This window comes from Actinia tenebrosa, unplaced genomic scaffold (assembly GCF_029948245.1).
Source record: "Actinia tenebrosa isolate PJP-AT-01 unplaced genomic scaffold, QUT_ActTen_1.0 PGA_scaffold4__44_contigs__length_22323623, whole genome shotgun sequence".
Classification (NCBI taxonomy): Eukaryota; Metazoa; Cnidaria; class Anthozoa; order Actiniaria; family Actiniidae; genus Actinia; species Actinia tenebrosa.
This window is the reverse complement of record NW_028292581.1, coordinates 3598238-3613368: the sequence shown is the minus strand read 5'-3', so window position 1 is coordinate 3613368 and position 15131 is coordinate 3598238. Positions and strand designations below refer to the sequence as shown.

Genomic DNA, 15131 nt, shown 5'->3' with positions numbered 1-15131 from the left:
TATAATGCAACTGATTTACAATGGGCTTATTTTTAGTATGGGTATGTACTTACAGGAAGAGATAACTAGCTAAAAACTAATTAATAATTAATAAGTAAGTTAGTAAATTTTTTTCATCTTTTCACGGTGTATAGTTTACCCTTTTATCATTTATGTACTTACAAGGGAATTCATCATGTCTTTTCAGAGATATCGTCGCTTGCTATTCAGCATGAGGTGTGTACTTTGGCTCCTGTTGTTGCTGTCCCATTTTGGCTGTACAGCTGCTGAACTAGACCCTGGTGAGCAGGCTAAAGTATCTACAGCACTTGATACGACTCAGTTTGTACTTGACCAACTCGCAGGCGACATTAAGGGAGAGCAAAAGGCCCTCAAAGAAGCAATGGCGGCTTCAAAGAGCTTGAAGAGTGCAGAACTTCTCAAGAAACAAACGAAGCTACTCAAAGTTGGTAAGATGGTTGGGCGTGCACTTAAGGCTATTCAGGCCGCCTCTGCTATTGCCAGCTTTGTCTTCACCTTCTTCATGCCAAGTGATTTGGACGTCACCACGTCGCTGATAAATCAACGATTTAACGAAGTCAATGCGAAGCTTGATCGACTTGACCAGAAACTTGACGAAATGGAGGCGTCCATCAAGGCAAACAGTGCATTTAATACTTTCTTATCTGCCTGGATAAAATGGGAGTACAAGTCAAAAAATGGTGCAAAGAAACTATCGGATATTCGCAAGGCAATGGGTACTAAAATCCGAAGAATAGACCAAGTGAAGCTCGCTGAAGAATACGTCAAGTACTACGAAAACAACGACTTGGATGGAAACCTTCTCAACCTCTACAGAATGGCGGCTCTTCCAGAGGGGATAACTCAACGTAACCTCTTTGATAGATTTATTGCTGAATATGGTTGCGATATTACTCAACTCACCGAGCTAATGATGCTTATAAAAGGCATAATGACTAGTGCTGCTCAACAGAAATTGACCTACTACTACCTCAAGGGTGACCAAGGCAGAGCCACTCAGGGTTTCAACGACGTTCAGAAGTACTTCTTCCAGATACGTCGAGCCTTTGACGATCGAGTCTGGAACTGCAGAAGAGAGTCTGTTAACCACGCAAAGAAGGATGCTCAAAAGATTTTAACGAAGTCAAAAGGGCCTAGCCAGGAAAGCAATGTTAAAGCCATCTTCGACGAACTTAAAGTCAAATACCCTTGGTACACTTGGGGCGTAGCAGCGATTAAAGATTACCGTACAAAGATCACCGGTCTTGAGTGGAAAGGTAGTAGGTACTTCAAGGTGGAAGACCGCTCGGATCCCGGAAACGTGAAAGAGTACTACATAGTCTACGAAGATACAAAATCACTGGCCAGCTGCAGTGAAATCAGACAAGCCAAAACCTTGTTGGTTTTTAAAGGATGTGACGGATGCAATTCCGATTATATTTACGCTGCTGACAACATCCTGTCGCACAAAAAGTGCGGGTCATCAAATTTACAAAGACTTGTTAACTTTCAAACCGAATGCCCACAATTGAATTATTATCAGCAGAGAAACTGCATAAAGTCATTGGAAAAACAAGTGAACGGTTTGGGATTTCTTGCCACTGATGTTAACACCAATTACAACCCGTGCACTACTAGTGAGAGATGCAGTGGTCATGGTCAATGCAAGCAGATTCCTTTTACGAGGACCCATCAGTGCATTTGCGTGAGCCACTATGGTGGAGAGTCTTGCGAAAAACGAATTGAATTTGATGATACCACAGAGAGGTTAATGGCCCAACTGCGCAAGACATTTAATGTTGTGAACGGTGTTCCTACTGCTGTTGACATTTTCTTTTCTATACGGTCTCTGTCACAAAAGCTCGACCTAGTTCTGCAAAAGATCAAGGCCTCTTTTGCTCACACGAACAACATCATACAACATTCGAGAATCATCTACAACCTCGAAGACATCGCTGACCTTTATGCAAAGCTCCAAAAGAACGAACTGAGTTTTGATAGGTTTGGTCAGAAAATGGACCTGTATTTGAAGACGATCACCGCTTTTCAATTGCAGAATAGACTCAAGAAAATGATCCTTGGTCAAGGTACTTTGGACAAACCAGGAAAAGACATTTACAATTCATACAAGCTTGACTACTTGAGTCACAATGGCGGAGGCTGTTCTGGAAGTTACAATGCAGACATTAAAGGATTCAGAGACGATTTGGCCTACTTGGATCAGGCACTCGGAGAAGCGTTGTTACTACATAAGAAATGGTTGTTGGAGACGAAAGGTACGACTGACGCCCTCCGATCACAGTACAAGAGAGAAGCCCAAGAAATAGAAAATGTTTTCAAAGACCGTCAGAAAGCCTATAACCAATACTGGAACAAGTACAGCTGTGGTACTCTTGGTGTTGAAGGTACGACAATTTCCTGCAAACACCAGCTGTCCTTCGAAGGAATGACGATGACTGTAAGTTGTGACAAGCAGAGACAACCTACTCCAGGAACAGTAAAGTGTAGAAAGATCAACGGCGTCTTGAAATGGGACTCTCAGCCCAAGTGCAAATTTGTTTGGGGGAATTGGCGCCACGATTGGACTCGCTGTTCTACAAATTGTGGTGGTGGGTTTAAGACCAATTACAGATCTTGCTTGGGGACGAACAATGTCGATGACTGTAAGCGAGATCAAGGCGGATTGAATTACAGGACTACAGCGTGTAATACCGTAGACTGCTGCTCTGCTGGCTTTGGGAAGTTCAGGTGCTCCAATGACAAATGCATCAATAAGAATTGGATCTGTGACGGGGACAATGATTGTGGTAACAACGATGACGAAAGCCGATCGCGTTGTCCATCTTTCCTTCGTTCGGGGGACACAATAGCTCTAAAAAGTAACGCAAGAGGCAGTAGCTGGGTAAGCTGTTATTGCACTGTTAACTGCGGTGTAAAAGAATGTAAACTTCGAAGTTGTCCTGGTTCTACTATGGATTCGGGAGATTGGTCAACGTGCGTCAGTGAAACGTTTTACATAATTTTGACGTACAACAGTGAATCTGGCAGAGCTATTCGAAACGGTGATGGTGTGGCGTTTTATTACGGAGCTAAACATTGGCTAAGCTGCTGGGGAAGTGGTAATGATTGTCGAACAAGGAGTTGTCCTGGCAGGTTCACTTATCATTATGATAATAAGAACTGTCGTGGAGAGATGTTCTGGATATATACGCCAGACCGTGGCAGTAACAAACCCATCCACAAGGGCGATACCGTCTTTATAAAGTATTCTTATATGCGTGGCCATTCGTGGTGGTTAAGCGAAGATGATGGTGTCATCAAAACCCGAACGTGTCCTGGCGATTCCATAACACGGGACGACAAGTCACGATGCAGCTCCGAGAGTTGGAACATCATCGTCCGATAGACAACATGCAAACCTTCCAGGTAGCGGGTAGCACCTGTCAAGTGGTGTTACTTCAGAGTGTGTCGTCCCTGCCTACGCGAGACCCGGGCTCAGCTGGCTCCTGCTGACAGTACCCGGTAAGGGCCCCTTCTCAGGGATACGAGAACAACCCCACTGCCTTGTGGGTGTCTCGGGAGAGACTAAGGCTAAGGGAGTAAAACCCTGACAGAAAATCGAAAAATCAGTATCGTGAAGCAATGAGAAGATCAGCAACAGTTCCTCCTCTTTGGTGCATACCAATACTCCTTCCATTAAACCGTGTTGCATTCTTCACAAGAAATCCAACAAGTAACCATCAGCAAAGATGTCAAGGAACATGTAAAGCGAAACTAGATGCTTCAGGCGATACAGGATAACGAAAATGGAACTGAAAAATGGAACGACTTGATGACTGATATAATCGTATTTAATAATTCGTTAATTTAGTGTGAGGGTATGATTTAAATGTTGCGTATATAAGTATATATTTTTTCTTTTTTCTTCTTTTTTTATCGTCCAAAAGCATTTAATTTATATTTACTCATCTTGCATCACATTGCAGTAAACTTTTACGTTTGTAAAAATTCTATAGTGCTCATGATCAACGATTTATGTTGAATATCTATGGAGTTTTAAATTGCTGACTGTTGATTGGTCACATCCGAGTTTAGGTTGTTTCGTTTACCCAGAAACGTGGTTCGCTTTAGAAGAGGTTTTCGTTGCGATCACGTGTAGTATAGTATTTCGAACGGTTCTAGCCGGTATACACATAAGGTCAATTTTAGGCAATATCGTTGAAGACCGGTAGAAAGCATGAAATTTGGCTCCGAGTTAACTTAGGGCCTTTAGTTCCGATTTAGAAGGGGTGGCACGAAATTTGCTATCGGGGGAGGGATATTTTCAGTTGAATTTCTGAATTGTAATAACAAAGAATGCTATGGAAGACATGCATGTATGACGACCCACCTCTCCCCATTCAAGATAAATTTACCCCCTGATATGGTATTGACATAAGGGAACCGTGCCATACCCGCGCGATAATCATGCTTCCCTTTAATGCCTCGTTTTAGGACACGAAAAGCGCCATATTTCGCTATGTCCACGACAAAAACACAGGCTTTTGTTTACTGCAAAACTGGAAGCCGCCTACTCTCAAGAAATCAACCAATCAGGTTCTTCACTCAAAATATCTCTAAGCTAAAAATAGCATCAAACTGTGCACATGATGGTTACAAGGCTATATAGGTAGGATTCCTTCTCTTAATTCATATTCCCTTGTACAAAGTCATTATATAACATTAAAAGGAGATTGAGGGCACTTCAAGAAATCTTGCAAAACTAATACAGCAATAAATTGATTTATAAAGTAATTAATTCTGGTATCGTATGAATAGGTAAATCAGCGTTTTCTGTGCAAAATATATCTAATATTGTAAACTGGATGCATTTTATTTGGATAACAATAGATTCAATGTTGTATTGTGGGACTAGACTTCAAAATAAATGTTACCTAAATACTACTACCTCTCGTTATTTATTTACTAAAAAAGAAGCTAGTGTCTACACTTCCTTTTTGTTCTATCCATTTTTTTCCACGATTCAGATGAAATCAATATAAATAATTTAAAGTTTGACTTAATAGCAGCTTCCAATGTATCCTTACATCCTTATGTAAAGTGGTCATCACAAAAGCAGCGTGAAACGAAGCTTATCTTACTAAAAATAGGGTAACCTTCACTCGATTATATTCGAGATATTCAAGTTTAAACTCTTTATACACAAGTTTTCGATGAAAAAAACGTAAAAACCAAGCATTGTAGAAAATAATTCATAACTTGTGGAAAATAATAAAGGTATGGAGATTTGCTGAGTTCTTTAATTATAACTATTGTTCCTGTATTCTCTAAGGAATCAAAAATTTTAATATGAAAGAATTTTAAACACTATCATGGTATAGAGTCGGGGGTAAAACCCGGGAGGGGGGTACTCCGCCAGAATTTGGGTAGGGGTGTTCCGCTGGGATTCTGAAAGGGGTACCCTGTTTATGACAAAAAAAATCGTATTTGTAGACCCTGTTTATGACAAAAGATATAATTAATTGCACTGAGTTCCTGTTTCAATTATCATGTCATCTCACGTATCATTTTTTTACGACCATGGTAACCAGTTTCGGTCAATACGAAAGTAGAAATCCTGAATATGACAAGAAACTCAGGAAGAATTTGGACCTTGAGTGAAATTGCATACCCTGTTTATGACAAGAAGCTCGAAAAACCATACCCTGTTCAGCGGATCATCCCCGTATAGTTCATATATAGGAGTACCCCCCCCCTGGGGGGGGGGGGGGGGTAAAACGTCATCTTGCTTCAGGCTTTATATTGATTGACACAATAGCTATGTTTAATAATTTTGACTTTATTGGTTGCTCAGAAACCTGCTTTACAACAGTCTTTACAACCCAAACTAATTTAACTCGTTTTAATATTTCAAACTATTTTATAAATATTGATAAGCGCTCCTACTACGCTGGTGGAGGGGTTGCTTTGTATGTTGGCTTGATCATAATATCATTTTAAGGAATGACTTAAAAATTCAGAATTCTATAGAATCTACGATCTAGCTCCGTTAAGTTGCGAAATTTTACAGACCGCATTTGTTGGGGAAGGGGGGTGGGGGCATGTTTGTGCCCCGCGACCATACACTGAACCTGTAAAATTTCCAGACTTTGCATGGCTATATGCTAACTAGTCCAAAGTGGAAGGGTGTTTTGGCCTTATCTACAAACGGCCATAAAACCTATCTAATTCTAATTTCTTACGCAAATTTAAAGAGTGTCTACATTAAGTTTATTTATCAAAGAAAAAAAATATTATTATGGGTGAGATCAATATCAATAACTTTAGCAAGAATAGATTTTACAATGATTATCTTAATCTCATTCGCTATGAAGGTTTTAATCCCTTAATGTATTGAAAATTTTCGAATCACAGAAACTACTCAAAGCTGTATTGATTATATTCCTTTCATATACACCGAATCGAAATATGGGCGACCAATTTAAATAACTATTGCTTTGCCCTGACTAGCGACTGACTAGCCTCGTGTCCACGTGGAAACATAAAAGCGTTTTCACGTGTATGAGAGGCTAGTCAGTCGCTTGTCAGTGCAGAACAATAGTTATCCAAATTGGTCGGCATATTTCGATTCGGTGTATAGTGGGACCAAATCAGATCATCTACCCGTGTTTAGTATTACTGACTTTAAAAAATATATAATTGCCTTAGTTAAATCCGATTTATGAAAAAAAACCGATCCTGAATATAATTTCTGACTATACAATTGAAAGTCTTAATAGATTTATATACATTTTTAATATTATAGGCAATAAACATGCCTTTCAAAACAGTGAAACTCAAAAGCAGTTCGCAAAAGCCATGGATAACTTCGCTGAAAAAAATCAATCCAAGTGCGATATAAGTTACAAACCATGGATAACATTCTAAACAAGTGCAAATTATATCGCAATAAGTTGCTTTTATTAACAAACAGTCGCTTGATACATTTTTTACTGACTAATTCGGTTTTTGACCGACTAAAAATACTAAAAAAATGTGGGATAATATCGATTAAGTCATTTGAAAAAAGAGGCCCTCCTCCTATATCGACAAGTTAAAACACGATAACAAAGAATATCAACAATCCCAAACCATATCCAATATTTTTAAGTATTAATAAACAAATATTTTCGTGATACACCAAAAACCCTTGCCTCCAGTTTACCAAAACAGAAATATCTTGAAACAGAGATTTTCTTTCTACTTTAAAACTTAGACTAGCGATTAACTCTATAGGTCTTATTAAGAGTTAACCCAGGATTAGCACTAATTGAGCTTTGAACAACTGGGCCCTGTGGTTCAAATCTTACTTAAGTAAAAGGAGGCAAAATGTTTTTGTTAATGGTATTGCTTCTGAATTACTGTCAATCTATTCTGGTGTACCACACGGCTTAATATTAGACCCTCTACTATTCGTGCTGTACATTAATGATTTTGTAAGGGCTACAGATTTCTTATCGGTAAGACCAGAGTCTATTAACTCTGGTAAGACATTATGCTAATCTTGGCCTTTTGAAGTTTCCAGATTAAGTCAAATTACATACCTGTCAATTTTATTACGATCATCTATGCAATAACAAGCCTTCGAATTTCGAATTATCGCTGCTTTCTGTGTAACACAAATATAATACACGTAGCACGTCTTCCAAACTTTTGCAAAACCCTTTCTCTAGGACAAATATAAGAAACATTTTTTCCTACCGTCAAAGCCGGGAAGGTATTGTGATATTCCCCTTTCAATTCGTCAAAGACCAACAAATCGGCACTCAAAAAACATTACTATTAAAATGATAGTAGTAGGGGTATATCTTAAGGTGGCTCGACTGGGTTTCGTTTGTTGCGTACCTCGAAGTTTGAAGGGGAAATGCGTCGCTGCCAATAAGTTAATTTCAAATAAATCATTATTTTTTTGTTCTTGTATATAAAAATGTTTTTCACGTATTATTGTAGTAGATTATCTAGTCTGAAAAAATGCATATTCATGAGTAAATAAAGTCAATTCTAACAAGTTTTTTCCTGGTGTTAAATCATTACGTTATTACCTTTTAGCGATTTATAATCTTCATTTTTTTCTTTATTAAAAGCGGTGACCCTCACTTTCAGTCTAACCAGATTTTGACAACCCTTTGAGGGATAAAAATAATCCACATCTTTATTTTAAAATGAAATAGGTTTTGAATCGTAAAAAGAGTTCTTATCGACGATGGAAGAGAATTGACAAAATTAAACGTTTTTAGGAAATGAATCCGCAGAAGATGAGCAATAAAGCGTTTTTGCAATCAGTAACGCAAAAAGTGCCAGCTTTGAAAATTAACTTTAATTCAAAAGTTGTCTGCATCTATATATTTGACCGACTAGTTGAATTTGACTAAAACCATTAGTCCTCTCGCCCTCATGTGCTACGAGTCAATAGCCCAATCGGCCTTCGACCTCGTGTGCTATTGACTAACAGTCCATTTAGGCGAGAGGACTAATTGCTAATTATAGCCAAAACGTCATGTTTTTATCAAATCTACGCGTTTTATCCGAAATCTTACATTTAATATCATGTCTAAACGCGAAGCGTCAAAATATACTTTTCTTTAATTTAACTAATTCAAGGAATGAGGAAACCGGTGTCACTAGACAAATAGAGGAAACCCTTATAGCGTCGACCAACAAACAAGTGATGATGAAACACCGTTGTCATTGGTTAGAACGTTTACACAATTGGTTTGTCTATTGACAAACCATTAGGGTTTGAGAACTATTGGTCAAGTTCCTGTAAACAGCTAATAAGCGACTATATATTAGTTATATTCTTCTCTCTACATAGTAAAGGATTCTAGCACTTCCTTTAAAGCTGTGGGATCTTCAAAGAAAGTTCTGAAAAGTCAAAGTCGCCGATTTTTTTGAGGTAATAATCATAGCTATTAGAGTTAATTCCCCTCTATTAACTATGTAATACATATATTTAGGCACTGCCTAAAAGCGGAGCTCCCGATACGAAATTAGGGAGCCAGGGAGCCCAATTTGAATGAATCTGAAAGGTGAAAATAAGATCGGGGGAAAAATCTTCAATTATTTTTATTCGAGATGAAGATAACGTATCCCATAATAAAAACCATGCATTGAAATCGAATCAAAATGCACTACATTGTTTTCTTTGCGCGATTATACTCTCCCACTTAGGAATTTTGTACACAACTCACCACCAGCCACCCCAGGGGCTAGTTTTGTTTTTTGAAGATCGACAACGTTTTCCATGGCCGACATTTTTAAGCTTTGAATTCCTGTTTAATTTTACTTAAAAAAACCAAAGATAACTACAGACGATCCAACACAATATCAGGTTTAGTGAAATTTACCTTGGATGTCTTTCATTGAAATCGAAATTTTGGAGATTCCCAATTGTTTTAGGACAAATCAAGACTATAAAACAGACTTGAAAACTGGTTAAGGTAATTCCCTTGTTTTGCACTGCGCAATTTTCTGCGCATGCAGCTAAAAGCATGGAAGTAACAAAGTTTAGGCATTTTTCTTTTGGAAACTAAATTAGAAACATGTTTAAGACCATTTCCCTTTTTTGTTCTTTTTTTGAGTAGAGAAACTGCGATTTTTCTCTGGCTTGCCCCAGTCTCCACTCGGAAAAGTCAGTTTTCGACTATTTTGAGATGTGTTTTCAAGATAAATCAAAAACGAGAATGGTGACCGCATTTTTTACTTCAGATTTTTGATAAATGAGATGCTCGGCATTATATATCAAAATATGAAGGAAAGTTTATTGGATAGATTTTGAAATATTTTGATGGGAATAGTAGACACGTGCAATTTTTGGATGTTCGTAGAGGCGCTTATACCTGAATTTTTCACTAATAGTTCAAGAATCATAGTCATCCAATGACTTTAATTTGATGGATTTAATAGTATAGATTATCTAGTAAACTTCGAGTCATAAGTATGCTTTCTTATATGAAAGTAAATAAAGGTCCTTGATTACAGCTTCCGGTTTCTACCACATTTCACTATAAAACCCATAAATTGACATATTTGGAGAGCATCTTGCGAAAAAACGACAATGGTGACCCCATTTTTTATTGCAGTTTTTAAATGTCCATAACATAAATAATTAATGTCGATGCAAAGTTTCAGGACAAAGTTATTGGCAAAATTTCTTTCGAGGGAATTACCTTAAAATTTTTACTTTAAAATATTGTAATTAAAAAAAAATTTTTTTTTCCTGAAAGTAGCCAGTCACCTCTCTCTATAGCGTCCTTTCTATATGGATATAATCAAAGACGCTTTATATTACATTGCTTTACAGGTTATTTTGAGCAAACTAAATTTGTCTAATTCATCTATTCTTTCTTGGAGTCATTTAAACTGAGAACTTTAGGTATTCAAGTCATTTCGTTTTTATTTTTGCAAATATATCTAAGAACTACGAAATAATTAACTATGTACTTAGAAGGAAATTCATCATGTCTTTTCAGTGATATCGTCGCTTGCTATTCAGCATGAGGTGTGTACTTTGGCTCCTGTTGTTGCTGTTCTATCCTGACTGTACAGTTGCTGCATTAGACCCTGGTGAGCAGGCTAAAGTATCTACAGCACTTGATACGACTCAGTTTGTACTTGACCAACTCGCAGGCGACATTAAGGGAGAGCAAAAGGCCCTCAAAGAAGCAATGGCGGCTTCAAAGAGCTTGAAGAGTGCAGAACTTCTCAAGAAACAAACGAAGCTACTCAAAGTTGGTAAGATGGTTGGGCGTGCGCTTAAGGCTATCCAGGCTGCCTCCGCTATTGCCAGCTTTGTCTTCACCTTCTTCATGCCAAGTGATTTGGACGTCATCACGTCGCTGATAAATCAACGATTTAACGAAGTCAATGCGAAGCTTGATCGACTTGACCAGAAACTTGACGAAATGGAGGCGTCCATCAAGGCAAACAGTGCATTTAATACTTTCTTATCTGCCTGGATAAAATTAGAGTACAAGTCAAAAAATGGTGCAAAGAAACTATCGGATATTCGCAAGGCAATGGGTACTAAAACCCGAAGAATAGACCAAGTGAAGCTCGCTGAAGAATACGTCAAGTACTACGAAAACAACAACTTGGATGGAAACCTTCTCAACCTCTACAGAATGGCGGCTCTTTCAGAGGGGATAACTCAACGTAACCTCTTTGACAGATTTATTGCTGAATATGGTTGCGATATTACTCAACTCACCGAGCTAATGATGCTTATAAAAGGAATAATGACTAGTGCTGCTCAACAGAAATTGACCTACTACTACCTCAAGGGTGACCAAGGCAGAGCCACTAAGGGTTTCAACGACGTTCAGAAGTACTTCTTCCAGATACGTCGAGCCTTTGACGATCGAGTCTGGAACTGCAGAAGAGAGTCTGTTAACCACGCAAAGAAGGATGCCCAAAAGATTTTAACGAAGTCAAAAGGGCCTAGCCAGGAAAGCAATGTTAAAGCCATCTTCGAAGAACTTAAAGTCAAATACCCTTGGTACACTTGGGGCGTAGCAGCGATTAAAGATTACCGTACAAAGATCACCGGTCTTGAGTGGAAAGGTAGTAGGTACTTCAAGGTGGAAGACCGCTCGGATCCCGGAAACGTCAAAGAGTACTACATAGTCTACGAAGATACAAAATCACTGGCCAGCTGCAGTGAAATCAGACAAGCCAAAACCTTGTTGGTTTTTAAAGGATGCGGGGGATGCAATTCTGATTATATCTACGCTGCTGACAACATCCTGTCGCACAAAAAGTGCGGGTCATCAAATTTACAAAGACTTGTTGACTTTCAAACCGAATGCAAATCATCGAGGTATCAGCAGAGGATATGTATAAAGGCATTGAAAAACCAAATCAAGAAAATGGGATCTCTTGCTACTGATGTTAACACCAATTACAACCCGTGCACTACTAGTGAGAAATGCAGTGGTCATGGTCAATGCAAGCAGATTCCTTTTACGAAGACCCATCAGTGCATTTGCGTGAGCCACTATGGTGGAGAGTCTTGCGAAAAACGAATTGAATTTGATGATACCACAGAGAGGTTAATGGCCCAACTGCGCAAGACATTTAATGTTGTGAACGGTGTTCCTACTGCTGTTGACATTTTCTTTTCTATAAGGTCTCTGTCACAAAAGCTCGACCTAGTTCTGCTAAAGATCAAGGCCTCTTTTGCTCACACGAACAACATCATACAACATTCGAGAATCATCTACAACGTCGAAGACATCGCTGACCTTTATGCAAAGCTCCAAAAGAACGAACTGAGTTTCGATCGGTTTGGTCAGAAAATGGACCTGTATTTGAAGACGATCACGGCTTTTCAATTGCAGAATAGACTCAAGAAAATGATCCTTGGTCAAGGTACATTGGACAAACCAGGAAAAGACATTTACAATTCATACAAGCTTGACTACTTGAGTCACAATGGCGGAGGCTGTTCTGGAAGTTACAATGCAGACATTAAAGGATTCAGAGACGATTTGGCCTACTTGGATCAGGCACTCGGAGAAGCGTTGTTACTACATAAGAAATGGTTGCTGGAGACGAAAGGTACGACTGACGCCCTCCGATCACAGTACAAGAGAGAAGCCCAAGAAATAGAAAATGTTTTCAAAGGCCGTCAGAAAGCCTATAACCAATACTGGAACAAGTACAGCTGTGGTACTCTTGGTGTTGAAGGTACGACAATTTCCTGCAAACACCAGCTGTCCTTCGAAGGAATGACGATGACTGTAAGTTGTGACAAGCAGAGACAACCTACTCCAGGAACAGTAAAGTGTAGAAAGATCAACGGCGTCTTGAAATGGGACTCTCAGCCCAAGTGCAAATTTGTTTGGGGGAATTGGCGCCACGATTGGACTCGCTGTTCTACAAGTTGTGGTGGTGGGGTTAAGACCAATTACAGATCTTGCTTGGGGACGAACAATGTCGATGACTGCAAGCGAGATCAAGGCGGATTGAATTACAGGACTACAGCGTGTAATACTGTAGACTGCTGCTCTGCTGGCTTTGGGAAATTCAGGTGCTCCAATGGCAAATGCATCAATAAGAATTGGATCTGTGACGGTGACAATGATTGTGGTAACAACGATGACGAAAGCCGATCGCGTTGTCCATCCTACCTTCGTTCGGGGGACACAATAGCTCTAAAAAGTAACGCAAGAGGCAGTAGCTGGGTAAGCTGTTATTGCACTGTTAACTGCGGTGTAGAAAAATGTAAACTTCGCAGTTGTCCTGGTTCTACTATGGATTCGGGAGATTGGTCAACGTGCGTCAGTGAAACGTTTTACATAATTTTGACGTACCACAGTGAATCTGGCAGAGCTATTCGAAACGGTGATGGTGTTGCGTTTTATTATGCATCTAAGCATTGGCTAAGCTGCTGGGTAAGTGGTAATAATTGTCGAACAAGGAGTTGTCCTGGCAGGTTCACTTATCATTATGATAATAAGAACTGTCGTGGAGAGATGTTCTGGATATATACACCAGACCGTGGCAGTAACAAACCCATCCACAAGGGCGATACCGTCTTCATACAGTATTCTATTAAGAATGGCTATTCGTGGTGGTTAAGCCAAGACGATGGTGTCATCAAAACTCGAACGTGTCCTGGCGATTCCATAACACAGGACGACAAATCGCGATGCGATTGCGAGAGTTGGAACATCATCGTCCGATAGACAACATGCAAACCTCCCAGGTAGCGGGTAGCACCTGTCAAGTGGTGTTACTTCAGGGTGTGTCGTCCCTGCCTACGCGAGACCCGGGCTCAGCTGGCTCCTGCTGACAGTACCCGGTAAGGGCCCCTTCTCAGGGATACGAGAACAACCCCACTGCCTTGTGGGTGTCTCGGGAGAGACTAAGGCTAAGGGAGTAAACCCTGACAGAAAATCGAAAAATCAGTATCGTGAAGCAATGAGAAGATCAGCAACAGCTCCTCCTCTTTGGTGCATACCAATACTCCTTCCATTAAACCGTGTTGCATTCCTCACAAGAAACCCAACAAGTAACCATCACCAAAGATGTCAAGGAACATGTAAAGCGAAACTAGATGCTTCAGGCGATACAGGATAACGAAAATGGAACTGAAAAATGGAACGGACTTGATGACTGGTATACTCGTATTTAATAATTTGTTAATTTAGTGTGAGGGTATGATTTAAATGTTGCGTATGTAAGTATATTACTAGCTTTTTTTCTTTGTCCAAAAGCAGTTACATTACATTTACTCATCTTGCATCACATTGCAGTAAGCTTTTACGTTTGTACGAAATCTTAAGTTCCCTTAATCAACAATTTATGTTGAATATCTATCGATTTGAAATTGCTGACTATTAATTGGTCACATCCGCGTTTGGGTTGTGTCGTTTACCCAGGAACTGTAGTTTGATTTGGAAGAGGTTTTCATTTCGATCACGTGTAGTACTATAGTATTTCGATAGGTTTTAGTATGCACCTAAGTTAGTGAGGTGGCTCAAGGTCAATATTATTGGCAATATCGTTAAAGACTGGAAGAAAGAATGAAATTTGGTTAAGAGTCAACATAGGCCCTGTAGACGAAATTTAGAAGGGGTGTCACAAAATCTGCTATCGGGGGAGGGATATTTTCAGTTGAATTTCTGAATTGTAATAACAAAGAATGCTATGGAAGACATGCATGTATGACGACCCACCTCTCCCCATTCAAGATAAACTTACCCCCTGATATGGTATTGACATAAGGGAACCGTGTGCCAATTTTAGTGTTTTCTTCCAGATTTTAAACGACCTTTACATTAAGCAAAATCATTATATAACATTAACAGGAGATTGAGGGCTCTTCAAGAAATCTTGCATAACTAATACAGCAATAAATTGGTGGTATCGTATTTATAGGTAAATCAGCGTTTTCTGTGCAAAATATATCTAATATTGTAAACTGGGTGCATTCTATTTGGAAAACCCAATAAGTAGATTAAATGTTGTATTGTGGGACTAAACTCCAAAATAAATGTTACCTAAATACTACTACCTCTCGTTATTTATTTACTAAAAAAGAAGCTAGTGTCTACACTTCCTTTTTGTTCTATCCATTTTTTCCACAA

At 39.2% G+C, this 15131-nt stretch overlaps 2 protein-coding genes across 2 annotated transcripts; both read left to right on the top strand.

The window, feature by feature from the left end:
* The first annotated feature begins 211 nt into the window (after positions 1-211).
* LOC148906884 (SE-cephalotoxin-like) lies at positions 212-3821 on the top strand. The gene has a single exon (XM_089037265.1). The coding sequence runs from the start codon at positions 212-214 to the stop codon at positions 3404-3406; it is 3195 nt and encodes a 1064-aa protein (XP_088893391.1). The 3' UTR covers positions 3407-3821.
* Positions 3822-8783: 4962 nt separating this feature from the next.
* Positions 8784-15054, top strand: LOC148906883 (SE-cephalotoxin-like). Its single transcript, XM_089036579.1, has 2 exons — positions 8784-8935; positions 10512-15054. The coding sequence occupies exon 2, from the start codon at positions 10536-10538 to the stop codon at positions 13725-13727; it is 3192 nt and encodes a 1063-aa protein (XP_088892705.1). The 5' UTR covers positions 8784-8935; positions 10512-10535; the 3' UTR covers positions 13728-15054.
* Positions 15055-15131: the final 77 nt, after the last annotated feature.